The sequence below is a fragment of the Pipra filicauda genome, unplaced genomic scaffold (genome assembly GCF_003945595.2).
Source record: "Pipra filicauda isolate LSUMZ 115617 unplaced genomic scaffold, ASM394559v2 scaffold90_size2875636_pilon, whole genome shotgun sequence".
NCBI classification, from domain to species: domain Eukaryota; kingdom Metazoa; phylum Chordata; class Aves; order Passeriformes; family Pipridae; genus Pipra; species Pipra filicauda.
Window position 1 is genome coordinate 2,095,720 of NW_024105098.1, and position 23,675 is coordinate 2,119,394.

The 23,675-nt window shown below is 49.7% G+C and overlaps 2 protein-coding genes across 4 annotated transcripts in view; one reads left to right on the forward strand and one right to left on the reverse strand.

The window, feature by feature from the left end:
• Window positions 1-111: 111 nt before the first annotated feature.
• MSL2 (MSL complex subunit 2) lies at window positions 112-13,898 on the forward strand. Its single transcript, XM_027724970.2, has 2 exons — window positions 112-327; window positions 12,208-13,898. Exons 1-2 carry the CDS (start codon window positions 186-188, stop codon window positions 13,803-13,805), a joined length of 1,740 nt encoding a protein of 579 aa, XP_027580771.1. The 5' UTR covers window positions 112-185; the 3' UTR covers window positions 13,806-13,898.
• Window positions 13,899-18,221: 4,323 nt separating this feature from the next.
• The window catches only part of PPP2R3A (protein phosphatase 2 regulatory subunit B''alpha), a 54,801-nt gene continuing 49,347 nt past the window's right edge, over window positions 18,222-23,675 (reverse strand). For all 3 annotated transcript variants that reach the window (XM_027724806.2, XM_027724807.2, XM_039391118.1), the window contains exon 14: window positions 18,222-22,249. In XM_027724806.2, coding sequence (XP_027580607.1) covers window positions 22,153-22,249 — 97 coding nt within the window. In that variant the 3' untranslated portion in view covers window positions 18,222-22,152. The remainder of the gene's footprint in view (window positions 22,250-23,675) is intronic.

The window sequence follows — 23,675 nt, forward strand, 5'->3', positions numbered from 1 at the left end:
CGAGGCCCCGCGGGGGGCGGAGGAGGAGCCGGCGCGGCCCCTCCGCGCTGCCGCCGCCGCCGCGCGGCCCCGGGCGGCCCGGACCAAGGTGACACCCGGGCGGCCCCCGCCCCGGGGCCACCCGCGCCCGCCGCCCGCGCGGACCTTCTTCTCAGCGCGGAGCCGGCGGCGAGCGAGCGGCGGCGATGAACCCCGTGAATGCCACTGCTCTCTACGTGTCCGCGAGCCGCCTGGTGCTCAACTACGACCCGGGGGACCCCCAGTCCTTTTCCGAGATTAACAAGCTCCTGCCCTACTTCAGGCAGTCCCTCTCCTGCTGCGTGTGCGGTGAGGATCTTTCTTTTGTTCCTGCACAATGAGGCTGCCCGGGGCTCCCGCACGGCCCTGGGCCGGGCCGGGCCGGGGCTGTACCGGGGCTGTGCCGGCCTGGCCTCGCCCCGGCCCGGGGCAGCTCCAGGGAAAGTTTCGCGGCCCCGCCGGGGGGGCGGCTCGGGAAGGTGCAGTGGGAAGAGTGTCGGGATAATCCCGCCCCCGGCGCGGGGCAGGGCGGGCACGGGGCTGTGGGAGCTCCCCAAAACACGGGGTGCGGGAGCGAGCGGCTGTCGGAACACCCCGCTGGAGTGGCTGTTGGAATACCCTGCCATGGTGGAGTTAATCGCTTTAAAAAAGCCACGACTAAGAGCCAGCGTGGTAAAAGATACTCCAAACAATCCCCAGACCGTGGAGGTAGGGAAAGAGGAACTGCTAACTTTCCTTCCCTCCCCCTTGAAATGTAAACAAAAAGTAATTCCGATTGAAAGCCAGGAATTTGGGGCGGGCATAAACAATAATTGATTTTTTTTAATGTGCCTATATGCCCTGTGACAATAATCACCATAAAAAGCAAACGGGCCGAAGGTCTGCTGGGCCTTCCCCACTCCCATCCGCCTCCCCCCAAAAAAGAGCGTTCTGTGGGCAAAGGCAGCGTCCGGAATTTCGGTGTTCCAGGCTGGGGAGCGCTGGGAAGGAACCGCGTCCTGCTGTGTCTGTGGAGCGGGGGCACGTGGCCCTTCGGGAGGAAGCTCTGGGATAAGCCGTCAGCCCTTCTTGAACTTCCCTTTGCAGCTTCGGTCGGTGTCGGGAGAGGGCTCGGAGCTCTTGGACCTCTCGGTTGATTAATTGGTTAATTCTCCTTCTTTCCCTGCGGTAGTTTTGAGCCCCGGCTCTGTGCGTTCGTGTTTTCCTGCCCTTGTTTGTCGTTGCTGCTGTGTGTGCTCACACTCGGCTTGAATTGAATCACTGGGGTTTATAAAGTGAAATATTGTATTTATTTTCAGGAGGAGGGTTTCAGCTGTCGAGGCTGCTAAGCCAGTGTTGGATGCTTCCTATCCCTCCTCTCCTCCAGCTATTGGCTCCTCCCATTTAAAGTCTTAGAAAATAGGGATCTGTTTGTAGTGGGAAGGAGGGAGCCCGTTCCCAGGATCTCTGCAGCGTCACTTCCTGGAGTAATTTGAGGTGTTTTTTCCTCCTGGAACCCTGATGTCAGTATTGATGCACCTCTGCTCTTTATTTCTTATTACCTTAGGCTGGTTAATTCAGCCCTGACTGTGCTTTTTCCCAGTAAGTCCTTCCTGCTTTGGGTCAATCACCAGAGTGCTTTTGCCTAAAAATATGCAAATATTGTTCTGATTTGTTTTTAATAAGCTATTTACATAGGGACTGTGTGTTTCTAACTGCTGTGCTATCTGGCCTCTCCACTTTAAGCCTGGTCTTCTGAAATGTGTTCTTTGTTCTGCTTGCCTTGACTTCTTCCCTTCTTGGCCTTTTGCAATCCTGTTTTTACACTCTGTGCTATTGAAATAGTCTGTCTTTAATTTGTCTCTGCCCAAATTTCTGAATATTTTTTTCCCCTCTTCAGCTTTTTTTCTTGCTTGGCTTTTCTCTCACTCTGAGTCTGGTAGAGCAAACCACGCTTTTTAGTTTGTTTTCTTCTCTTGCCTTGTGCCTCCACGAATGTTCCTACTTACAGACTATCCTTCATGGTCCCCCTTTCTCTCTTCATCCTTTATTTTAATTGAATGTCAAGGTTATTCCTTTGGTTTATGTTTTCCCTGCTGTGTCCAGCTTTCAGATAACTGGAGCTGCTGTTTATTTCAGTATTTAGCCTGAGTGATTACCCAGCCTTATCTCTGCCTCTGGGCTCCTGTTTGTGGGTGGCACGTCCAGAGGCCTCAGGAAATTCCAGGCTCTTTGTGAAGCTCTGCAGTAAAAGAGTTTGTGTCCTGCAGTTCCTCAGGTGTCTCTCTGGACCCTGCAGGCTCTGGGGCTCCCCAGCACCCACAAACCTGCAGATCACACTGGTAAAGCCAAATCCACCTTCTTTTTCTTGTTTGCTTGTTGTGTTCCTTTCCTCCCACTTCTGTTGGTGCCTCCTTCGCTCTTGATCCCTCTGACCTTGCTGGGGTATTTTTAAAATGCTCTTTTTCTGTTCTGTACTTCAGTGCTAAGGGCTTCTGCATGTTTAAAGTCACTGAAACTATCCAACTGTCAGAACCTTTTTAATGTGGGTGTTTTAAAAGTACTGAAGTAAAGATTGCATTGGGAGATCACAACAGTGGGTGCAATGACCACCCAAAACTTTACAGTGTGGGGTTGGTTTTGTTTGTTTGTGGTTGTGGTATTTTTAAAATTTAAATTCATAAAAGGTTGTCAGATGCCCACTCCTTTCTACCCTGTTTGTCTGTTTGGGCCATGAGATCCAAGGCCTGGCTCTGGGTTCCTGTGCACAGGACTCTGGGTGTCTTCTGGGGGCACTTCCCATGCACAGACCTCAGCAGATGCTGTCTGGACTGTAAAGGTGTAAAAACTGTGCTTTGTTGGAGAAGTGGTGCCTGAATTATCAGTGGTAGTTCAAGTCTCAAGTGTCGGACTTGCAGGAATTCCCTTGGGAAGTTACTCCCCAAGTGAGTGCTCCTTGTGCCATTCCCTCAGTGTGTGATCTCTGTGCATCCTGTAGTGCTTTGTTAGGCTGTAGGTCTGAATTCCACGCTCAGGATTGTCCCCTTAATTTTAGGGAACAGTTTTTAGGGGAAATGAGTGCCAGCTCTACAAACCTGACATTCCTGGGCTTCCCCTGTGTTCCCAGAGTATTTCCTTGTGGTCCCACAGTGTCGTACCCAGCTCACAGAGCAGGGCTGGCAGAAGCTTTTGGGCCCCCGTTAATGATCAGATTCTAACTGCAGCTCTGGTTTCAGACTGGGATTGGCACACACAGCGTTGAGCAGGACAAAGCCCAAATGCAAACACAGTGTGTCACTGAGGCTGTTGGGGGGGTTCAGGGCTCCTCCTGCCTCGTGGGGGATGAAGGTTCACTTCTGCTCTGGCCGTGTGTGTATTTCTAGGACTTAAGTGTGATCATGTGACAGTTTCCTGGACAGTGCTGGCGGTGATACATCATCCTTTTACAGGGATGTATAAGACAGTATTTCCTAGAGCTTTTACAACTTAAAAATAACTGCTCCCGAGTGTGCATTAGGCAGAGAGGCTGTGCCTTGTGTGTTTGGAAGATGTGAAATACAAGTTCCAGTCTCTGGAATAAAGGGATTATTGTTAAGTTGCATATTAACACCATGTTTAGTTTAAAAATAGTTTAGTAGAATTTACGCAGCAAACTTGTATGTTTTAAAGGTCCTGCCTGTTGGGATAAAATTCTCCTAACAGTGCCTTTCTCAGGTTCAAATCCCAGGTAGGTCACTGCAGGTCAGTCAGAGGTTCAGCTGCTTTTCAGCAATAACAGCCCTCTCCGAAACTCACTTGAAATGTCTGTAGGAGACACAAGTGCCAGTGAGATCAGCTGAGCGTTTTCTCCACGGGAAACCTCACCCTGGAACCCCTGGCAGATATTTCGAAGGGGTGTGAAAGATTGTTAGTGCTGATTCAGAGTGGGAAAGTGCCAGGAAGGTGGCAGGGCTGTGGGACAGCACTTCATGCCTGGCCAGGAACCCGGCTGCGAAATACAGGATGGGAACACGGTTCTTGTCTTACACATCCTGTAATCCAAGGAAGGGGATGTGAGACAACACGTGGCTGTAGGGAGATTAGGGGTGGGGAGGAACAAAGAAAGCCCATGAGAGCCCTGCCTGGTGCCTCCTGCAGCCCCCCCCCCCCGAGTGTTCTGAGGCAGCTCCTCATGGTTCTGGTCAGGGGGTTGGAGGCTCAGGGGTGCAGTGGCATCGTGGAAGCAACTCCCAAGCGTGGGAATGCCATGGATTGCCAAAAAATCAAATAAAAACTGCTGACTGTTTGTTTTCCTGTGTAAAGATTAGTGTAGGGATATTTCCCTCCTGCTCTTGTGTAAATGTAACAGGCTGTTTTTGAGAGTTTTATACTGCCAATGTAGGTTGAATGGAGTGTATAATATAATTACATGTTATAATCAATTATACTTATCAGTGGAATTATGGGGCCCATTCTGCTGGCTGGGTTTGACATTCCCCCATGTAGTTGTGTAAAATTCTCCATCTTTGTGCCCTTTTGTCCATGTGAAGGCTCCTCCTCTTCTTCCTCCCCCCTCTCTGAGGTGCTGTTGTCCCTCACACCCCTCCCTGGTCCGGGTGTCCTCAGGGGTGTCCCAGTGCTTTGGGCTGCACTTGGTCACCGGGAAATGATGGGAATTAGGCCTGTACAGTTTGATTAATCTTTGATGTGAACATTCCTGCAAGTTTCTGGGGGAAGCAGCACCACAAGCAAGGGGAATGCCAGGGAATTTTGGCTCTGGAGTGAGCAGTTTCCCTGTCAGTGATGGAGGAGGAGAGACAGGGATGCAGGGAGACAGCCTGGGGCAGGCAGCACTTACCTGCTGTCCCTCGGAGAAGGGGACAGGGTTGAGTGGCACCTAAACAGACTGAAACTGCCTAGAAAATTCAATTTCCTGGCACAGAGATGGAAGGAGGGAGAAGAAACAAATTCCCACTGTAATAAAACTTAATTATATGCATGGTACTGGATTTTCTGTTTGGGAAATGAGCATGGCTGAGTTAAACCCAGATATCAAAGTCTTAAAGTGAAAAAGTGTATTTAAGTTTCTTGATGGAAGAGTTTAGCCTAGAACTCTCCTTCCTTGTCTGTTCTCCCTGGATTAAGGAGAGTGAAGACTGATTCATGATTGGAGTTGCCTTTTACATTTGAGAAGTGATCTGGCTCTGGGCTTTTTTTTAGGTATTTTTTCATCGACATTTTCTTTTTTTCAATGATGAAAATACTGTCCAGGTATCACCTTATGGTGGTTTTTAAAAGTGTGTTATTTCCCCCTTAAAAATCACATGAGTAGTTGCCAAAATACTTTGGAATTTGTGAAGAATGTGCAGAATAACCAGAATCTCTGAAACAGCCACTGGGGAGCGTGGACTGGGGGCCTGGGTACCTCTCAAATACCTCCTGCTGCAGGTGTTCCTTTTTTTCTTCTTTTGGAGAAGCAGTTGTCTATCAGATGTCCACTCACATCTCTGAGGGCACCAATTTTTAGCCAAGAACACCCGGGATGATTTCTCTTCCTCTCAAAATCTGCCCACTCCGATTCCCTGCGTCCCTTTCCTGTTTTTAAATCCCGGGTGTGACTCTGGGGGGCAGTGCCTTGTCACTGCCGAAGTGTTGATAACGTCAGCTCCTCCCCGTTGAACTGGGAGTGGTTTCCAAACTCCAGATGCTGCTCTGTGTCAGAAGGAAAGGAGGAGTAGGAAGAGAAGTGGCTCTGGTTTCCCCCGTGGCTGGCTGGCAGTGGTTTCCAGGGGAGGTTCAGTGTTTGCTCTGATGGGATTGGAGATGAGTGTTCCTGTCGAGGCTCTGGAGGGGATGGATGGGCTCTGCTGGTCCCTGAGGATAGTGATTAAACCATTCCCTTCCAGAGTGGGTCAAGAGGAGTTAATGTGTGGCCAAGAGGCACCTTTATGGGATGGCTGAGTTGTCCCAGTCTGTGGGCACAGGGCACTCAAACACACCTTCCTCTGGGTTTGTTTTCTTTGCCATCTCACCATTTGCAGATTAGGTTGTGTAAATACGGACTGAGCATTCCTGGATGTTCCCCTGGAGTTCCTTGTGAGTGCAGTCACTGAGTGGAGAGCTGGAGCCCAGCACAGCCTTCCTGGAGCACGGGGCCTGTTGGACAGCACAGGTTTCCCTGCTCCTCCCAGGAATGACTCCCAAGTCCTTCAGTAATTTGTTATTCTGTGTGTGCTCAGGGCTGGCTCCTGCTCAGGGGCCTCGGGGAGCACAGTTTACTCCAGGAGTTCCCGGCTAACCTTGTGCAAGCGCTTCTGTTTGGGGGGGAAAAATGGTTTTCATTCCTCTTTGGTTTGCTCGGGGAATGTGATCGACTCAATCTGTAACTTTCAAAGCAGCTTTTAACTCTTTGGAGCGTTTCTGCTGCATGCAAACACATTAATCTTACACCTAGAGGAGAGATGTTAACTTTGCTATTTGAAACCTCTGAAAATATAACAACCTTGACTTTTAAAAAACACCATTATGTGAAAATTTTACTCTGGATGGTGAAAATGATGAATTTATCTTTTTTTTTTTTTTTAGCCTCAAAGTTTGAACTTTAGCATCTATTCTGTTAAAAATACATTTAGAATTCTTCCAGTCAGGGATTTTGTAAACATAAAGACTTTCAAACAGAAATAAAACTTTGACATAGGACTTAGTGAATATGTTCTGTTGTTTCTTATGCAGGGTGTGGACCCTGAGAAAAAGGCAGTCCCTTCTGCACTTCAAATGCAATTTGTTGTCATTTTTTTTTTCCTTGAAGTTCAGCTAAAGAGATTGACTGTAATTCTCCAAATATGCAGAAAAATAGTCTATCTTCTGATCATGGTTAATTTGGGTTCCCATGGTGTTCAGGCAAAAATAGTGCCCTTTTTATTCCTCCAAAGAGTTACACAATCATTAATTCATTAGTCACGACCATCCCTATATGAGGCTAATACTTTCTGTAGGTCATTTTTCCTAGTTGTTTGTTGATGCAGGATGCTCAGGAATATCCAGCAGCCAGCAGAATGTTTTCTCTAATGAAATTTTGAAATAAGTATTTTTAGTTGGTTTGGGGGGGGTTGTTAATGCTATTTTGTGTCCCACATTTCCACTTCACCCCACGGGAATCTGTCAGTGGTTGTGACTGTCTTTGGTTGGATTCAGTGGCACTGCTGTGGGAGTTGTGGTGATCTGAGGGCAAGGTGGTGTCTTCAGTGGTGTCCCTGAGTTCCCAGGTGAACTCTCCCTGTTCCTCAAAAAGGGCCGTGTGCTGGGAGGCTTGGGGTTTTTTTTTTATTTTTTATGTTTTGTTTTTGGCTGAATGAAACTATTTCTGTCTATAAACCCTTGTCTCAACCCCCCTGAAAGGATAATATTTCCAGTGTTGTCATTGTGAACTCCCCTTGCTTCCACCCGTGTTTCAGACGTGGGTTCAGAGCTTTGCACTGGGAATACTGGGAATGTGTGTATTTGTGTCCATCAGCCAGGAGTGTGGTCGCTGCAAGCGCTGGGGTGTTTTGGGAACGCTGCAGTGGATGGGATCCCTGATCCTGGGTGACAGGGCACCTCTGCCAGGGGATCCAGGCAGGTCCTGTGTGCTGGGAGGGGCTGCCAAACATTGTCCTGCCTGGAGCAGTGGGGCAGGGCAGGGTAGGCCAGACCCGGGGCTGGGCACTCTGAGTCCTGGGGCAGTGTTGGGGAAGTCCATCAGCCCCACCAGGGGAAATCCCTACAGCCCACGGGGAGGGCTGGGGGGCTGTGGCTGGAGACCTTTCCCTGCTGTGCCATCCCTGGCACTTAACCCTTGCTCTGCCCTCTGGGAGCTGTGCGTGTAGTTCCCTTCTCCTTTAGTAAGGATGCAGATCCCCCCGGATCAGCCAGATCTTCCACGTTTATTTTCTCCCTCTGCAGATGGCTGACAGACCTTTTCACTGCTCATCATATGCCTGCCTGTCTGTCGGCAGGAGCTCTGCAAACAGTGCCTGGGAGATGCTGTGCTTTGGGAGGGGGTTTCCTTTTGCATGCTTTGCTTTGAAGCCTCTTGGAGCTGCTTGTTCTTCAGTGGGCTCCAGCTGATCATTCCTGAGGTGGAAAGGTGCTGTGTGGGGTGGAGGGGAGAGCAGAGCTTTTCTTTCCAGGAGCAGCTGCAGGTGGATGGATGGATGGCTGGACACAAAACCCTGTGGAGTGAACCAGCTCCTGTCCTTTGGCTGAGCTCTGGAGCCTCAGTGAGGCAATTTGTTGGAGCTCACTGGCTCTTGGTAATTATTTTAGTAGAAACAATCAGATCCCGTTTCATCCAGAAATGAAAAGGCTGGAAGTGTAGCAGTCCAGCTTCTGGATGTGACTTTGGGGTCCTTGCCATGTATGTTGCTCCAGAGGGATGGAGCTCCCTGTTCCTCAGCAGTTCTAGCCCTGCAGTCTTGGTTTAACAGTGAAATCAGGGTCACTGTAATTGTGATGTTTGATGTGCACAGATTGACTGGGGCAGGTGAGCTCCTCTTTTCCATGGGTGTCATCCTACCACAGTGGAGTGAGAGGAGCTCCCAGTGCTGCCTGTGCCCTGCAGAGCCCGGGGGTCCTGGTATCCCCAGTGCAGCTGAGGATTAAAGACCTCTGCCTGACCAATGTTAGAGACCAACCCCAGCCACACATTCATTTCTATTCGTAACAAAAATTGATATACTTTTTTTCTATTTCACTTCATGAAATTAAGATTTAATAATGTGATTCTTAAGATTTGAAGTTGGTAAAAAAGGCAGGATAATTATGTTTCAGTAGCATTTCCAAGGACCCTAAATGAGTTCTTTGTGTTCAGCCCCTTTTCTGCTCCCAGGTGAGAATGGCAGGAGGTGACTGTTCCAAGCCTTTCTTCCCAGTGAATTTCATCCATTTGCTGTGATTCCCAATCCCTCTTCTCCCTTCGGTCCCAGAGATACAATTTGCAGGTGCTTCCCCTGTCCCTGCAGCTGTGAAGTGATGCTCATTAAGGAACACAACAGGAAGTATTGCTTGTGCTTTAAGTGACCTCCCTGCCGGTGCAGCCTGTCCAGGACTCAGGTATTAGAAGTCTTTCCCCTGTGCATGCTGCTCATGGAATGTGAGTGCTCATGTTAAGTCAAGCTTTCTGGAAGTTGGGGAGTTAAGAGCTGGTGTGGAGGGGAAGTCTCTTATTGGAGGCTTTGTAAGAACGTGATTCTGCTTTGGGTGTATCAATACAGCCCTTGCAAAGGAGGGAACAGGCAGGGCAAGGTTTAGGAACACCAGTGCAGTGGAGGCCTGAGGAGTAACTGTGGAGGATCTCACAGGGGCGAGTGGCTGCTCGGGAGAACGACAAATTCAATTTACCTTGGAGAAATGTTAAATTCTTACTGTGAAAAACTATCACATTCTCAGGGCCCACCATTTTTACTTCTTACAGATCTATATAAATGATTCAATTTATAGAGAGGGGTGGCACTGATGGGCACCAGGCAAAGGTGTAGTCTTGGCCTTGCAGTGGAAACCTGCAGGTTCAGGGGGCAGCTCAGGGCTGTGTGTGGGACTGTGCTGCTCGCTGGGCACCACTCCTGGGCATCGCAGGGATGAAACTTCATTGGATGGCAGTTGGCATCTCATGGTTGGCTTCCCTTTTTTTAACTTATCAATACTAAAGCTGTGCCACAGAATCCAGAGGCGAGAGAAACTTTGGAGAATGAATATTCAGTGAGCTCTGAGCTCCAACTGAAACTCTTCCCCGGGCCCAGGCATTCCCGATGTCTCTCCCGTGTAGGTTGCCTGGCATTTACTGAGAGGAGCACTCGCTCTGTTCTCCCCTCAGTGAGAGCAGGGGGAGTGTTTTTTCTTGTCGGTCCGTCTGGTTTTCCCTCAGAGCTTCTGGAAATTTAAATTTTGCTGTACCCTCTTTTAGCATTCCTACTCACTCAGGAGTTCCAGCCAAATGTATTTTGGGAGGAATAAAACACACAGTTGGCGATGCCTTTTTAAAAATCTAATTAGGAGTTAAAATGGTATCTGGTTTATTTGGCCCCGTCTCTGCTGTGTTTTAGTTCTGTAAAGCATCAGAACTCAGCCTTAGCATCGGGGGGAGCAAAGGGGGGCCGAAGGTGGGCGAGGAGCACACCCAGCTGCTTTGTCATTAATTAATTATGGTCTTAAGCTGTGCCAGGGGAGGTTTAGGTTGGATATTAGGAAGAATTTCTTTCCAGAGAGGGTGATCAGCCCTTGGAATGGGCTGCCCAGGGAAGTGGTGGATTCTCTGTCCCTGGAGGTGTTGAAGGTGAGACTGGATGTGGCATCAGTGCCATGGGCTGGGAACTACAGCAGGGTTGGATCAAGGGTTGGACTTGATGATCTCTGAGGTCCCTTCCAACCCAGCTGATTCTGTGATTCTAATTGAGTATTAATTGGCTGTTAATGCTGGTGGCTTTTGGCCATGGAAGCTCTGGCTCTGAAGTGTCAGAGCATTAAAGGAAGAAGTGTTTGGGGTGTTTGCCTCCTGCTTGTCCTGCTGGAGAGGCTCCAGCTCCAGTGTTGGTGAACTCCTGCTGAGGGACACGGCTTGTGCTGTGGTTTCAGGTGTTGGCTTTGTCCTCCCCGTGGGAGTTAGGGACTCCCAAAATCAAATCCCTCTGAGGACCATGGTGGCCCCCTCTGCCTCTGTTTGTATCGTGTCATTTCAAGGGAACTGATAACAAAAATGGGAATTCCCACTGTGGGTTGGACCCTGTGACTCCAAGTTCCACCTGTTGGCTTTAAATCTCCACAGCTTGACTGGAAGAGTGTTTTCTGTCTTCTCATGGTGGGTCTGCTCACGCTGTCCTGGCAGGTCTCATTGGTGACACTGTCTGTGCCACCTCCCAGCTTTCTAAACAGTTGTATTTTGCTCAGTTTATGAAAAATATACTATCTAAGGGCAACTTCAGCACTGACTCTTGTGATTTGTGGCTCAAAAACCAGTTTACATCAAGCCACACTTCCCCGAAAGACAGCTCAGGTGGGGGCTGGAGCGACCCTTTCCCAAAATGGGATCAGGGAATGCAGGGAAAAGGTATCAGGCAAGTGAGCAATGAGAGAAACTATCTTTGTATCTGTTATGTTTGTTTTGTTCTCTCAGTCAGTTTGATATATGCATTTTGCTTCCTCTTCCCAAATGGTTTAATTTTATTCATTTGCCTTAGCAGCATGTTTTCACTTTGGAAAATCTGGGTGGGAATTCCTTGATGGCTGTAACTCATCCAACAGAGGCTCCTTCTGGGAGAAGGGGCTGATCAAAGCTGAGAATGTGCTGCTTGGAGAGGAGGGGAGCCCTGGTGCTGGGATGGCAGAGATACTCTGCAATTTAATTTGGGAGATGGAATATCTTCCTGGCCTGGAGCTGGCTGGAAATAGCAAAGCAGTCTTGTCACTGGCTGGATATAGGAACTCCTTGGATTGTTTCTGTACAGAATTTTAGTTCTTTCCCATTTTATCCTTAGGTGATATTTAGGTTGTTTTTAAGAAAAACCAAAACCACTCTTTCAGGCTTTTACAGTTTTGGGGATCTGTAGACAAAACCTTCCAGACTGTCAGTGCTGGGGGTCTGAGACTTTCTGTGCTGTCAGGTGTGTGTGGATTCCTTTAGCAACTGATTTTTAGTAGTTTTTTATTCTTAACAGTAAGATTTCAGAGAAAATCCTTTCATTCTGATGGCTTCACTAAGCGCTAAATGAAAAGTAACACAGAGTCTGCTGTGTTCCCTTCCCCTTCGGGGTGGATGTTCCATCGTTTTTACGTCCTGTTTAGAGTTTCCCTCTGCTCTATTGCCATTTGTTTTTCCTAATTCCATTAAAATCTCTGCATTAGCTTGTCACAGGAGTTTATAGTTGCACTTCTGGTAAAGTCCTAGAAATCTTGTGTGTTCCATAAGTTTTTCTGGACAAAACTGAAGGGGACAAGGGGCTTGGTGGTGTTGGAGCTGAGAGTGTTTGTAAAGGCTGCAGCACACAACCCGTGATGGTGGGATGGGTTTCTTATTTAATGTTTCAAAAGCAGATGGGCAGCTGTGAGGTTTATACAGGCTGTCACCGGGATGGGACGTTTTCTGGTGACCAGCTGAACTTTCTGAGGCAATTTTTTTTGACAGTACAATAAATTAATACCCCGCTGTCCGGGAAACCTGCCTTGAGTCCATTGTAATCTTCCTCTCTCTTTTTCCCTTAGGAAATTTGCTACAAGACCCTATTGCTCCCACCAACTCCACATGCCAGCACTATGTCTGCAAAACCTGTAAAGGCAAGAAGATGATGATGAAACCGTCGTGTAGCTGGTGCAAGGACTATGAGCAGTTTGAGGAGAACAAGCAGCTGAGCATCCTGGTGAACTGCTACAAGAAGCTGTGCGAGTACATCACACAGACGCCCCTGGCCCGGGACATCATCCAGGCCGTGGACTGCTCGGCAGACCTGCTGGCCCTGCTCAAGGATGGGTCCCCCCTGCACGAGGACGCCGAGAAACCTTCCGACGCGGCCCTGGCTCTGTGCCTGACACATTCCCCGGTCCCCTCCACCTCGGAGCTGCCCAGCGACGCCCCGGCGGGGTTCCCCTCGGTGCCCGAGGCCACGCACAACGCGGACGGCCGGGGCTCGGCCATCAACGGGCTGCCCAGCTGTAACGGGCTGCCGGGGGAGAAGCTGGGGGTGAGCCTGCCGTCCCCGGAGCACGCCAGCGCCATCGACGTCTGCGGCGCCGGGGACTACATCAAGACGGAGGAGCTGCCGGGCGGCCTGCAGCCCGTGTGCGACCCCGTGTCGGGCAGCGACCTGTGCCCCGCGGGCATCGACATCTGTGGCTTCAGCGAGGACATGAAGCCGGGCGGGTCGCTGCTGCTCAGCGTGGAGGAGGTGCTGCGCAGCCTGGAGACCGTGTCCGGCACCGAGGTGTGCGACTCGGGCCTGCAGCCCGGCCTGGAGGCGAACATGGCCAACGGCCCCTTCCTGCAGCTCTCCCCCCCTCCCCTCAGCCATAACATTTTCATGTCCACGGAGGCTTCTCCTCACGGCATCTCCTGCACGGCGGCCACGCCCAAGGTGGTGAAGTTGAACAGGAAGCGGTCCCGCTCCGAAAGCGACAGCGAGAAGGTCCAACCTCTGCCCATCTCCAGCATCATCTGCGGCCCAACCCTGGGAGCGTCGGCTCCCGTGACGGTGAAACAGGAGAACAAAATGTCTCTGCAGCCCATTGCGACTGTACCCAACGGAGGCACCACCCCCAAAATCAGTAAAACTGTGCTCCTGTCTAACAAAAGCATGAAAAAGAACCTAGAACATGCCCCTAAGAAATCCCACCCGAAAGCCAAACCGGGGGTGCTGAAAACGAAAGACAAGGCAAAGGAGAAAGTTCCCAGCAGTAACGTTATGCCAGGAAGCCCAACAAAAACTGTGTATAAAAAGCCACAAGAAAAGAAAGGGTGTAAATGTGGTCGTGCCACCCAAAATCCAAGTGTTCTTACCTGCCGTGGCCAACGCTGCCCTTGCTACTCGAACCGCAAAGCCTGCCTTGACTGCATATGCCGTGGCTGCCAAAACTCCTACATGGCCAACGGGGAGAAGAAGCTGGAGGCGTTTGCAGTGCCAGAAAAGGCCTTGGAGCAGACCCGGCTGACTTTGGGCATTAACGTGACGAGCATTGCGGTGCGCAATGCCAGCACGAGCACCAGTGTAATCAATGTGACAGGGTCACCAGTAACGACGTTTTTAGCTGCCAGTACACACGATGAGAAAAGTTTGGATGAAGCTATAGACATGAGATATGACTGCTGAGTCTGTCTTTCTTTTCCCTGCCCTCTGTAGGGGAACTGCTACAGGTTTAAGGCAGCTATGGTTCTGTTTAACTTGCTGGAGCTCCTGCGTTTAGATCACTTGTATCAAGTGTTTTTCATTGCTATGTTCTGTGTATTAGTGTCTGGGAAATAGTTGCAGATAATGGAGGAGTTACCCTAAAACTGTTTTTAGTTCTTACAGCACCTCATAGTTTGAGATCGATTGCTGATGTAAATGATTTTATCACAAGATCTTTGACAGGAATATATTGACCTCATTGTACTTGCTCGTGCTTTGTGCTCAGTCAAAGCTTCGGCTCCAGAGTAGAGCAGTGGCACCCGGTTAGTCCATCTCAGCGGGGCTACACTGTGCTGTGCAAGACTGACTGTCGATGGGTTACGGTCACCGTGACCAGGGAATGCCCCGGTGCTCCCGTGGGAAAGGCAGGAGGAGGACACAGTCTGGCAAGGGTAGGTACTGGCTGCCTGTGGGAACTGGGTATCTGCTCTAGGGAACAGCTCACAATTACAGACAGGATTAGTCAATACGTTACAAAGCTGACAGGCCAGAAGGCAGCTCGGGCTGCAGGCAGGGGCAGGAGGGTCGGGCAGATACCGGGTCAGACTGCTCGGATACACCGTCCTGGGAACAACATCACCCCTGGCAGCTCCAGGGCCATGTCCCTGCTCAGTCACCCCTCTGTGCCAGCTCCCCTTGGGTGATGTCACTGCGGGCTTTGGCAGGGGGAGAGCAGCGCTTGGACCCAGCCAAGGCTCCACTTTTGGTAGCACCATCCTCTCCCTTTCCTGCTCCCCCTGTTTTTTTCTTGAGTTCCTGCTGGTTTTACTGCTGTTGCTTCTAGAGAAGAGAAGGGGGGTTGTGGGTTACAGAGAGACCCCTTGGCTGATTTTCCCCCCTCAGTGCCAGGATACAGAGATTCCACAGCACTGGGGGGACTTTGATCCAGTTTGTACCGTGACAGCTCCTCCCTCTGAGGGGAGTTCTCCACTGACAGGCACCTTCCAGCCAGGGCAGAGGATCGATGGCTGTCCAAGGTCAAACATTCTGGGTGTTTGCTAAACACAATAAGCTATGTATAGCTCACTCCACCCCAAATCTATCTCATTTTCTGCTAAAATGCTAAAAGTAGCTTTTGAAGGTCAGTGCTTTTCAACCAACCTGGGCCAAAAGGCTCGAAAATGGAAACATAACACAAAGTTGTCAAGAGCTTATCTGGAAAAGCGTTACAGTGAAAGAATTCCTGTCAGGAACTCAGTTTTACACAAAAATGGTTGATTCCAGCACAATCCCTAAGCAGGGGGCCCAAGAGTTTAGCTGTGCAGTTACAAAAGTCAGACTGCTTTGGGAAGGCAAAAATCTCTCCTCTTGCAGTGATACAGCACAACCTGAGGGTGGGCTGACTAGACCACGAGCGTTTCTGTCTCATCTCAAAGGCAATTCCTGTTTCAAGGGCGTGTTCAGCAGCGTGTGGGTTGTTGAGTTCCTCCCCTGGTCCCACCTTCCCTTGCCCGCAGGCCCCGCGGGCGGTGCCGGGGGCTTTGACCTGGCACAAAGCACGTACAGTGGCGGTTCCTCACCGGAGACATGAGCAAACCCCTTTGGACACAAATGGCACCTCCTTTTGTTTTGTAGTGTACCATGGTGTCATTTTCTGTGAATGTGGTCAGAGCTTTTTGTTGGTTTTGGTTTGTTTCTCCCCCCGTCTTTTCTGTGGGGTGGGCAGGGTGGGGGGTTAAAGCCATAGGAAGAAAAATGTGATGTACGTGTCCAGTCTGTACTTTTTTGTTTTTGTTTTGCAAGAAGAGTTGAAAAATATTTTTGATAATGAGTAAATGGTGGAAAATGCTTCTTAGTATTCTTGTCTTTATTTGCCAACCCGAGTACCTAAGATCTGTGTTTTTTAGCCCTCCTGAGATTTAACGATGTCCTATTAAAATGTATTTAGTTAAACTTGTATGTGATTTTTGTGTTGACCCAGAAGGATCCTACCAGTTCCTAATTTGGTGGTTTGATCGTGACCTACTAATGTAAATCTGTTTATTAGTCCACTACGTGTAAGCGAAGCAGCCCCCGGAGCTGGGAGTGAACTGCACAGCATGGGTTGTTTGGGAATGCTTTTGCAGAGCTGTTAAGTTTTGCTGAGATTGTTGATGGTACATTTTTAGGACTTTCATTAAATTAAATACAAAGTACCTTTGCTCCAGAAATGTGGGAGTATTTGGAATCTTTACTATCTCACTGCTGCATCCAGTGTGGTACCAAAAGTTGGAGAATTTAGGTCAAGCGTGTTTTGGAGCTGTCGACAGGAGAGCCCTGATGGTTCATGTAAAACTGCAAATGGTAGATTCAGGTTGTTTTTAAAAACATTTCCTTTTATGCTGCCACATTCTTGAAATGTATATTAAAATTCAAATTGATTTAATAAATGTTAGTTTTCTAATTCTATTTTGCAACTGCTGAGGGCATCAGTGTGGCATATGTTGAACTTATTGTCTGAATACTACTCTAAATACTACTTAGTCCAGTGATGACTAATTCTGTAATTGTTTAAATTAGGCTTGGCTTGCTTTGGTCTCGTCGCCCTCCTGGCTAGTTGTTCCTGAGGAGCTGAGCAGTGGGAGGGCTCAGCTCGGTGCTGGCAGGAACTGCAGCGGTCCCAGCTGGAAACTGTCCTGGTCGGGGCCCTTCCTCCCCGTGGTCCAAGAGCAGAGGGAGACCTCGGCCCCACACCCCCAGAGCAGGGCCCTGCCCCCTGCCCGTCCCAGCCTGGGGAGTCACTGGGGAGTCACTGGTGGCAGTTCAAGGATCAGTGGAGCTCCAGCTGGAATTCCCAGTGTTCCTCCTGAGGGACTGTGGATCTGGGGAACTGTTCTCAGCATTAGCACAGAGGAAGCTGCTCAGGGATTTCTTTTGGTAGAGGCAAGCGTGTGATGTTCCAGCTTTCTTCCCAGTCCTCTTGGAGACAGGGATTAACCTCCAAACTTTATTAAAACCCCCGTAATTTGTAGAGCTGCATCAGAAAGAAAAAGCAGCAGTTCATGGTCATGGGTAGTGGTACAAAATTAGTGCTGTGACCAGTGAGGTCTGACCATGGTCTTCCAAGAAAATGAAGTTCTCCCCCTTCTCCCGGGAGTGGAGAGGCTCTTCCCAGCATCACACATGGTACACGTTCCAGAATGTCCAAGGAAGGAGTGGATGCTGCACTTGGTGATGCTGTTCCATGGGCACAGTGGTGCTCTGGCAAAGGCTGGACTTGGGGGTCCCGGAGGTCTTTTCCAACCTTAGTGATTCCAAGATAAATCAGTGGGGTGGGATTAAATCCCAGAGGGAGGAGGGACAGGGAAGCGCAGTGGCCCCCTGGCACGGGGCCTGTCCCCGATGTTCCTGCTGGCAGCACCAGCTGCGCCCTGGGCAGAGCCTGCCCTGCCAGCAGTGCTCCCCAGGCAGCCCCTGCCAACACCAGTGTTCAGAAAAACCTGCAGAGTTACAGGGAAATAAAACCGGAGCAGCCTGTTCTGCCAGGCAGGTACTTCTGGCACAGCAAGGAGCTGCTCCTCCGGGGAAACCCCAGGACTTTCAAGGAACAGCTCACAGAGATGTGGCCCAGGAATGGAGCAGATTCTGGCACCATCCAGCACAGCAGGACCTTTTTACTGCAGGCAAGAAGCACCACTTCCCCCCCTGCATTTCTTACGGATTTAAATTCTATACAAATCATAGTTATAAAACAACTTTTGATTGCTAACTGGCTTGGAGAGGTGAAACGAACCAAAGAAGCAGAATCATCCCCAATGTGCAGCACAGCTGAGGAAATCCACTCTGGAAGGCAGGTAATGTTATTCCTGGTGGTACTGGGAACATCACAGGCACATCTTTGGTCTTAACAAGTCCATTTTTCCAGTTGAAGTGCTTTTGATATTCTAAAAAAACCCACCAAAAGGTGACTGTGATACAGACACACTCGGGCACCCCCCTGGTGATGCAACACTCTGCTTGAGCATTAGCATATAATAAAAATTAGAAAAGGCATCACTGCTTTTCCTGTTTTTTCTTTTCACCTTTTTTTTTTTCCTTTTCCTCTTTGTTTTGTTTTGTTTTGTTTTCCTTCATTCCACTTGCAAAAGATCCAGAGGATGTCTCCTTTTTTTCAGGCCAGGTTCAAATGAGGGAGCTTGGTGTCTTGGTAAGTCATCCCAGGGACAGTGCTCCGTGCTGAGGAGGAGGATGTGAGGCAGGTAAGTGGTCACTCTGCCTTGTCCTGGTGTTTGTGAAAAGAAAGCCTGGAATTCTGGCTTTGGCAGATGTGCTGATGTGAACTCACCAGAGCAGGGAAGGTGATTTTGGGACAGCAGCTGGAGGTGAACAGTCACACTCTGCCCCACCACTATGGACAGGTTTTCCTTTTAAAACTCAAAAGTCCTTTATTTGCCAAAAAATAAGAAGAAATTACGAAGTAAAAATACAAAGATCAAACCATGCCAGCACAAAATGTCTCCAAAACTACTTTTACAAAGTATGAGAACCATTATTATTATTAAATGCTCAGTTTCCAAGCCCCTGCCCCAGTGACACAGCCAGGAGAGGAGCACAGAAGGGGAAGCTCTGTTCATGTTTTCCTTACAGTAGCTCGTGCTGGTCACTGAGGGTCAAGGTTTTTTGCATAGCCCTGATCTAGAAACTCCAGATCCAGACTGTTAAAACCACACTTCCATGAGCCGTTTTTTAGCCTTTCAGGCTTATTTTGTTTCAGAAACTTAAGCCCAGTACCTTGTTAGAGCATCTCGAGGGAGCTCCCTTAAACCCTTCCTTCAGGAAGGCTTTGGAATCCCTTTGCTGTCCCCGTCTGTGCCACTCCCAGGCAGGGGGGAGCTGGGGCAGTGCCCGGGCTTTGCTCCCGGAGCTGGGATGCAGCAAGTGCCGCTGAGGGGTGGGAGGAAGGAAGCAAGAATCGCGGTGGGACCGGGGCAGCAGCGACACTGAGCCGTGTCTGTGATCTCAGCGCTGCACAGACACCACACGGGGGACACAGAGTCCAAAGCAGGGGGGTTTGTAAGGACAGAGGACGGAATTTTGCTGGACAGCAGCAGACCAGAGAGAACAAACAAGCACAAAGGGATTTTTATCGAGCAAATCTGAATTTACTCACTTTTCTGACCACTCCTAAGGAAAAAGGGGTCCAGCTCAAAACAGAGCTCAGTGTGAGCCGGGTTTGCAAGGAAAAAGGCAGGATCTGGCTTTAAAAGGCTGCAGCATCTCAAGTGGCACTGACAGGAGGCAGACTCAGAGCCAGGGGGGCTCCTCCAAGCCCTCAGGGTAGGGATTCCTTGGTTGCTTGGCTCCAGGAGCTGGCTGAGCCCTGAGGCTGCTGTGGGCACAAGCATCCTTGTCTTTATTCCAGAAAGAAAAGCTCAGAAGTAGGATGGGAGCTCCCAAATTTCCCTCACCTAAATCCTGCAGAGTTTAATCCTCCATCCAGAGGATCTGTGGACAGGGCTGAGTCCCAAACAGGGTGCAGGAGACCTTCTTTCCTAAAGCATCTGTGCCTGCTGAGTTATATTTTCAGGTACATTGGTGACAGGGAACGGATTCCTGCTCCTGGAGTAAATAACTTAAATTCCTGCAGGTTTTGCACTGCCACCACAAAAAGAGTGACTTCTGTAACTTGTTCTAATATATAATGCAAAACATGTGCTGCAAATTGTTTTTTTTCCTGGATTAGCTTGTGTTGACCTACCAGGGAGCAGGAATTGGGTTTGGATTCACTCTGCTTTGCTGTAGCAGCAGTGAAGCTCTGTCTGTAGAAGAGAGGGCCTTTGGGGGCCCTCAGCAGAGCAGCTACAACCTCCTGGGTCCACTTATTGAAGCCAAAGCTTGGGAAGGCAATTGGGGAGTTTTACCAGGCTCCAGGCACTGAGTTCTCCAAAGAAAGGCACCAGTCCAGGCTGGTGTGGTGGGAGATGGGAGCCTGGGCCGATGGATGGGTGGAGTTTAAGCCCCTCTGCAGAAGGAAGAAGAGCCTGAAGTGGTGGGTGACTGAGGCTGGAACACCCCAGTGCTGCTGGAGCTCAAAGCTGGTGATGCTGCAGGACCAGGGGGTTCCACTTGGGCCTAGAACAGGGTCAGGTTCTTCTTGTGCTTTGAGGAATCTTTGTCTTTGGAGAGATCTAAAAGGTTATCCAACTGAAAGGCCCCTCTGGGCCCTGGGAGTCAGGGAAGGGCTGAATTCCTGCTCCAGGTTCTTCCCAGTAAAAGGTGGATGGAGCTGGGTACAACCAACAGTTGTGGGACTTCCATCCTGTGGTCATTCCCCAGGTTCTGCTGCATTTGGGTCTTTGTGGAACAAACCCCAGGGAGGGTTTTCCCCTGCAGGTTCCAGTGATGGAGATGGATTCAAACCCCCTGTGGGTTTGCTGCATTCCCAGAGGCTGCTCCTGCTCTGGTCAGTGCTCCCTGCTCACAGCTGGCATTATGGAATGCAAGTCACCCTGCAGGGCCTTTGCCAACAACCTGGGCATCCGAAAGTTTCTACATCCCAAGCCCAGGATCCTGGGGGGTATATGTGCCTCTGGATAAAACAGCAGCTTTGGTCAGGAAAAAGGAACAGATCTCCGAGCCCAGTACAACTGAAAACTGGCTCTTGTTCAGATTTGGATCCTGAGGGAGCTCCTGACCCCAGTGAGGCATCATCACATCCCACTGGACACTGGGAGGCAGGTGCTGGGCTCCAAAGGCTCCTGGACAAGCTGAGGCCACACTGGAGTGATCAGCCCATGACTGATTTGGTGGTTAACTCCTGGAGGTATCACAGGGATCAGTGTTCCCTCGTGCCACTGTCTGTGGGGACACACACAGGGGCTCTGCTACCTGGAGGGGCCTGCTGGGAGAGGGGATCCTGGCAATCCTGCAGGGATGCACACCGGAATCCTGCAGGGATGCACACAGGAATCCTGGCAGGGATGCACACAGGAATCCTGGCAGGGATGCACACAGGAATCCTGGTAGGGATGCACACAGGAATCCTGGCAGGGATGCACACAGGAATTCTGCAGGGATGCACACAGGAGGCACAGCTGGGTGCTCTCCAGGGAGGGAACAGGACACACAGTGCACACACCCCAACCAAACACTGGGGCCCAACTCTGACAGTTACAATAAAATCTGCCAGTTGGGAAGGCAAGGCCCAGATCTGTTTGTGCATCCCTGGAACTGGTAAGAGGATGTTCTAACTCCCTGGGAACCACAGACAGGCACTAGTTGGCTGGGAGGCCCAGCTCCAGCAGTGGGTGCTGTCAGCAGAGACACCAGTTGGGATTCTGGGGGGAAGTCAGTTTAATTTTTTCGCACTTAAAGCAAGAACTCCTTAGTTACAGCATTTCCTCTCTGACTCTGGGGCTTAATTCACGGGGAGAAAATAAATTTTTGGCAATGACACAGACTAATTCCTTTACTAGTTAAAAGGTTGGGTTGGTTTCTCTCTTCAGTGTCTCAGCTGAGGCTCTGGGAGAAGGCTCCAGGTCACAGAGGGCTCTGGGGAGGAGGAGAACAGGGAATGGACGGGACTGGGGCACCACAGGCACAGCAGTTTAACACACCAGCTCAACAGCAGATGTCCTTTTCTTTTGTAAATACACTAAACCCCACCTGTACAAAGCAGAATTCTACAAAGACAAAACACTGGACAGAGGCAGATCATCTTATGCCCAGTAGAAATGTGAACTGTATCTCCAGTTCTCAGAGAAATGTGCCATCGTGGAGGGCTTGAACTGTCCACAGGGGCACCGGGGAAATGTGTCCAGTACCACGTGGAGGAGCTCGTGGTTCAAATCACAGAGGGACTTCACTCTCCCTTCGTGTTGCCTTCATTTCCAGGACATGAAGAACAAAAAGGACTTGATTGTGACTTGTGTTTTAAAAGATTTCTAGATGTAAATTGGAGTTCATTTGGCAGCTCTTTGTCACTCCTGGTGTAAAGTCAAGGGGACGGGGTGGCACAGAGCTGAACTGACTGTCAGTGCTGCATGCAGCTGGCACAGGCAGCCATTAGATGCTGGCATTTATTGCACATCTGGGGACACAACAGAATTCATCTAGAAATGAAACAAGGTGCCATCACCACTGGCAATGAGTGTGCACGAGAGCACATTGTAAAAAGCCTTTTTATAGAAATTACCTTATTGCAATTACACAGGGAGAGAAAAAGGGCTCTCAAGTTACAGTGTACAAATAAAGCACATTGTTCCAATGCTGGACTTAAGAAAACCCCCAAGTGCCTTGGGACTGAATGCTCTCCAGTTTGAAAGAGATTGGTTAAGTGTCTTCCACTTCTCTATGCTGAGAGATCTGAGAGAACTAGCTTGTCTGACTTGTCTCCAGTTTCAGGGGGAGATAAGACTTCATCTGTATCATAGTCTTCTTCACATGATCTGCAAAGACAAAAGGTCTGTCTTTAAAAGCTGTGTTTTGGGTGTCAGGTAAGTTATTTCAGTGGCTAACAGACAGGAGCATGCAAGAGGTGAAGCTCGAGGAGGGTGTTCCTAAGGCACTGAGAACAGTGTGGGCAGTCCCTCTCAGAGCTGCCAGGGCTCTGTGCTTCCATCCATCCTCCTTTGGAACTTCCAGAACCAATTTTCACTGGTGTTCAGCGGGAGAAAATTTGAATCCAGTTTCAGTAACAATTGTCAGTAGCTCCCAGAGCCTTAACAGTTCAGGGCAGAAATAAAGTCAGGCCCCAGAGGAGGCTTGGCCTGCCCAGAAACACCTGGTGTGCAGAGCATCTTCTGGCTCAGGTGTGTTCTGACAGCACAGCACAACTGTGGCCACGCTGGGTGTCCCTCTCTCACTCAGGCTGAGGTTTGATATCCAGGACTTGCATTCATTGCCTGAGGAGATTTGCTGTGAACTCCCAGCTCAGGCTCTTGGGTCCTGTGCCCTGCACAGGATGTTTTTGGATGTTTCAGTCTCAGCACACTCCAGGTTAGTTTCTCAGCGCTCCCCAGAAAACAAAGTTCTTCCTTTTGTTCTGAAAGCAACACTGCTCATGAAGGAATTGCTGGAGCAGGTGTTCAATGGCCAGCAAAGGAACAGCTCCAGTGCAGCTCTGGGCTGCAAAAGATGAACTCCTTTAATACCCCAGCATGGATGTGCCAAGGAGGAATTTTCTACCACTTCCTGTGGTGTTTCTGCCTTCACTACCCCAACCCTGGAGCCTGTCAGTGTGTCCTGCTGGGGGAGGATGCTGTGCTGAAGGTGGATGATCCCTGTGTGGTGAGGGGACACAGCAGAGAGACCTTCCCGGACAACATTTTCATCCACTCTTCCCAAAGGGAAGCACCTGCTTAGTAATTCTGCCACCTTCTGGATTCCTGCATAAGTGGGAGAAGGGAAACAATGCTCTGGGTCCTACCAGTGACTGTTCTGACCATGCAAGCCAGCTTGCCAGAAAATATGCAATTTGCCCACTTTTTGCATCTCTGATCCCTGTGGGCAGGCCCTGCTTCCCCCACCCAGGAATGGACTGGGAATGTTTGGAGGTGCCTCAGCTTCTCTAATCACTCGTTGGTTTATGATGCAGCTGAGGAAAACTCTGTACTTCCATGTGAATACTGTTGTTCCTTTTGCACCTCCTTTTCCTTCAGCTTTACTGACTTCTGGTAGCTTTGTTCCTCCTTCTCCTGCACGTGGAACATGGCCTCTTCCACAGATTCACACATTCACCAGCACTTGGAGCTCCATTATAAATTGTTTTCCATGTGCTTTTTGCTCCTGGACTAAACCTTCTCAAGTCTGCTTCAAAAAGGGGCTTCCCATTGCTCTTTCCCAGGTGAGTTCCTTTTCCACTGCACTGTTTTG

What these genes read in the sequence shown, in the direction of transcription:
- MSL2 (XM_027724970.2), top strand. Translation starts at nt 186, where the DNA reads ATGAACCCCGTGAATGCCACTGCTCTCTACGTGTCCGCGAGCCGCCTG. An exon ending in CCTCTCCTGCTGCGTGTGCG is followed by an intron (nt 328 to 12,207) that starts GTGAGGATCTTT and finishes TTTTTCCCTTAG; the next exon opens with GAAATTTGCTACAAGACCCT.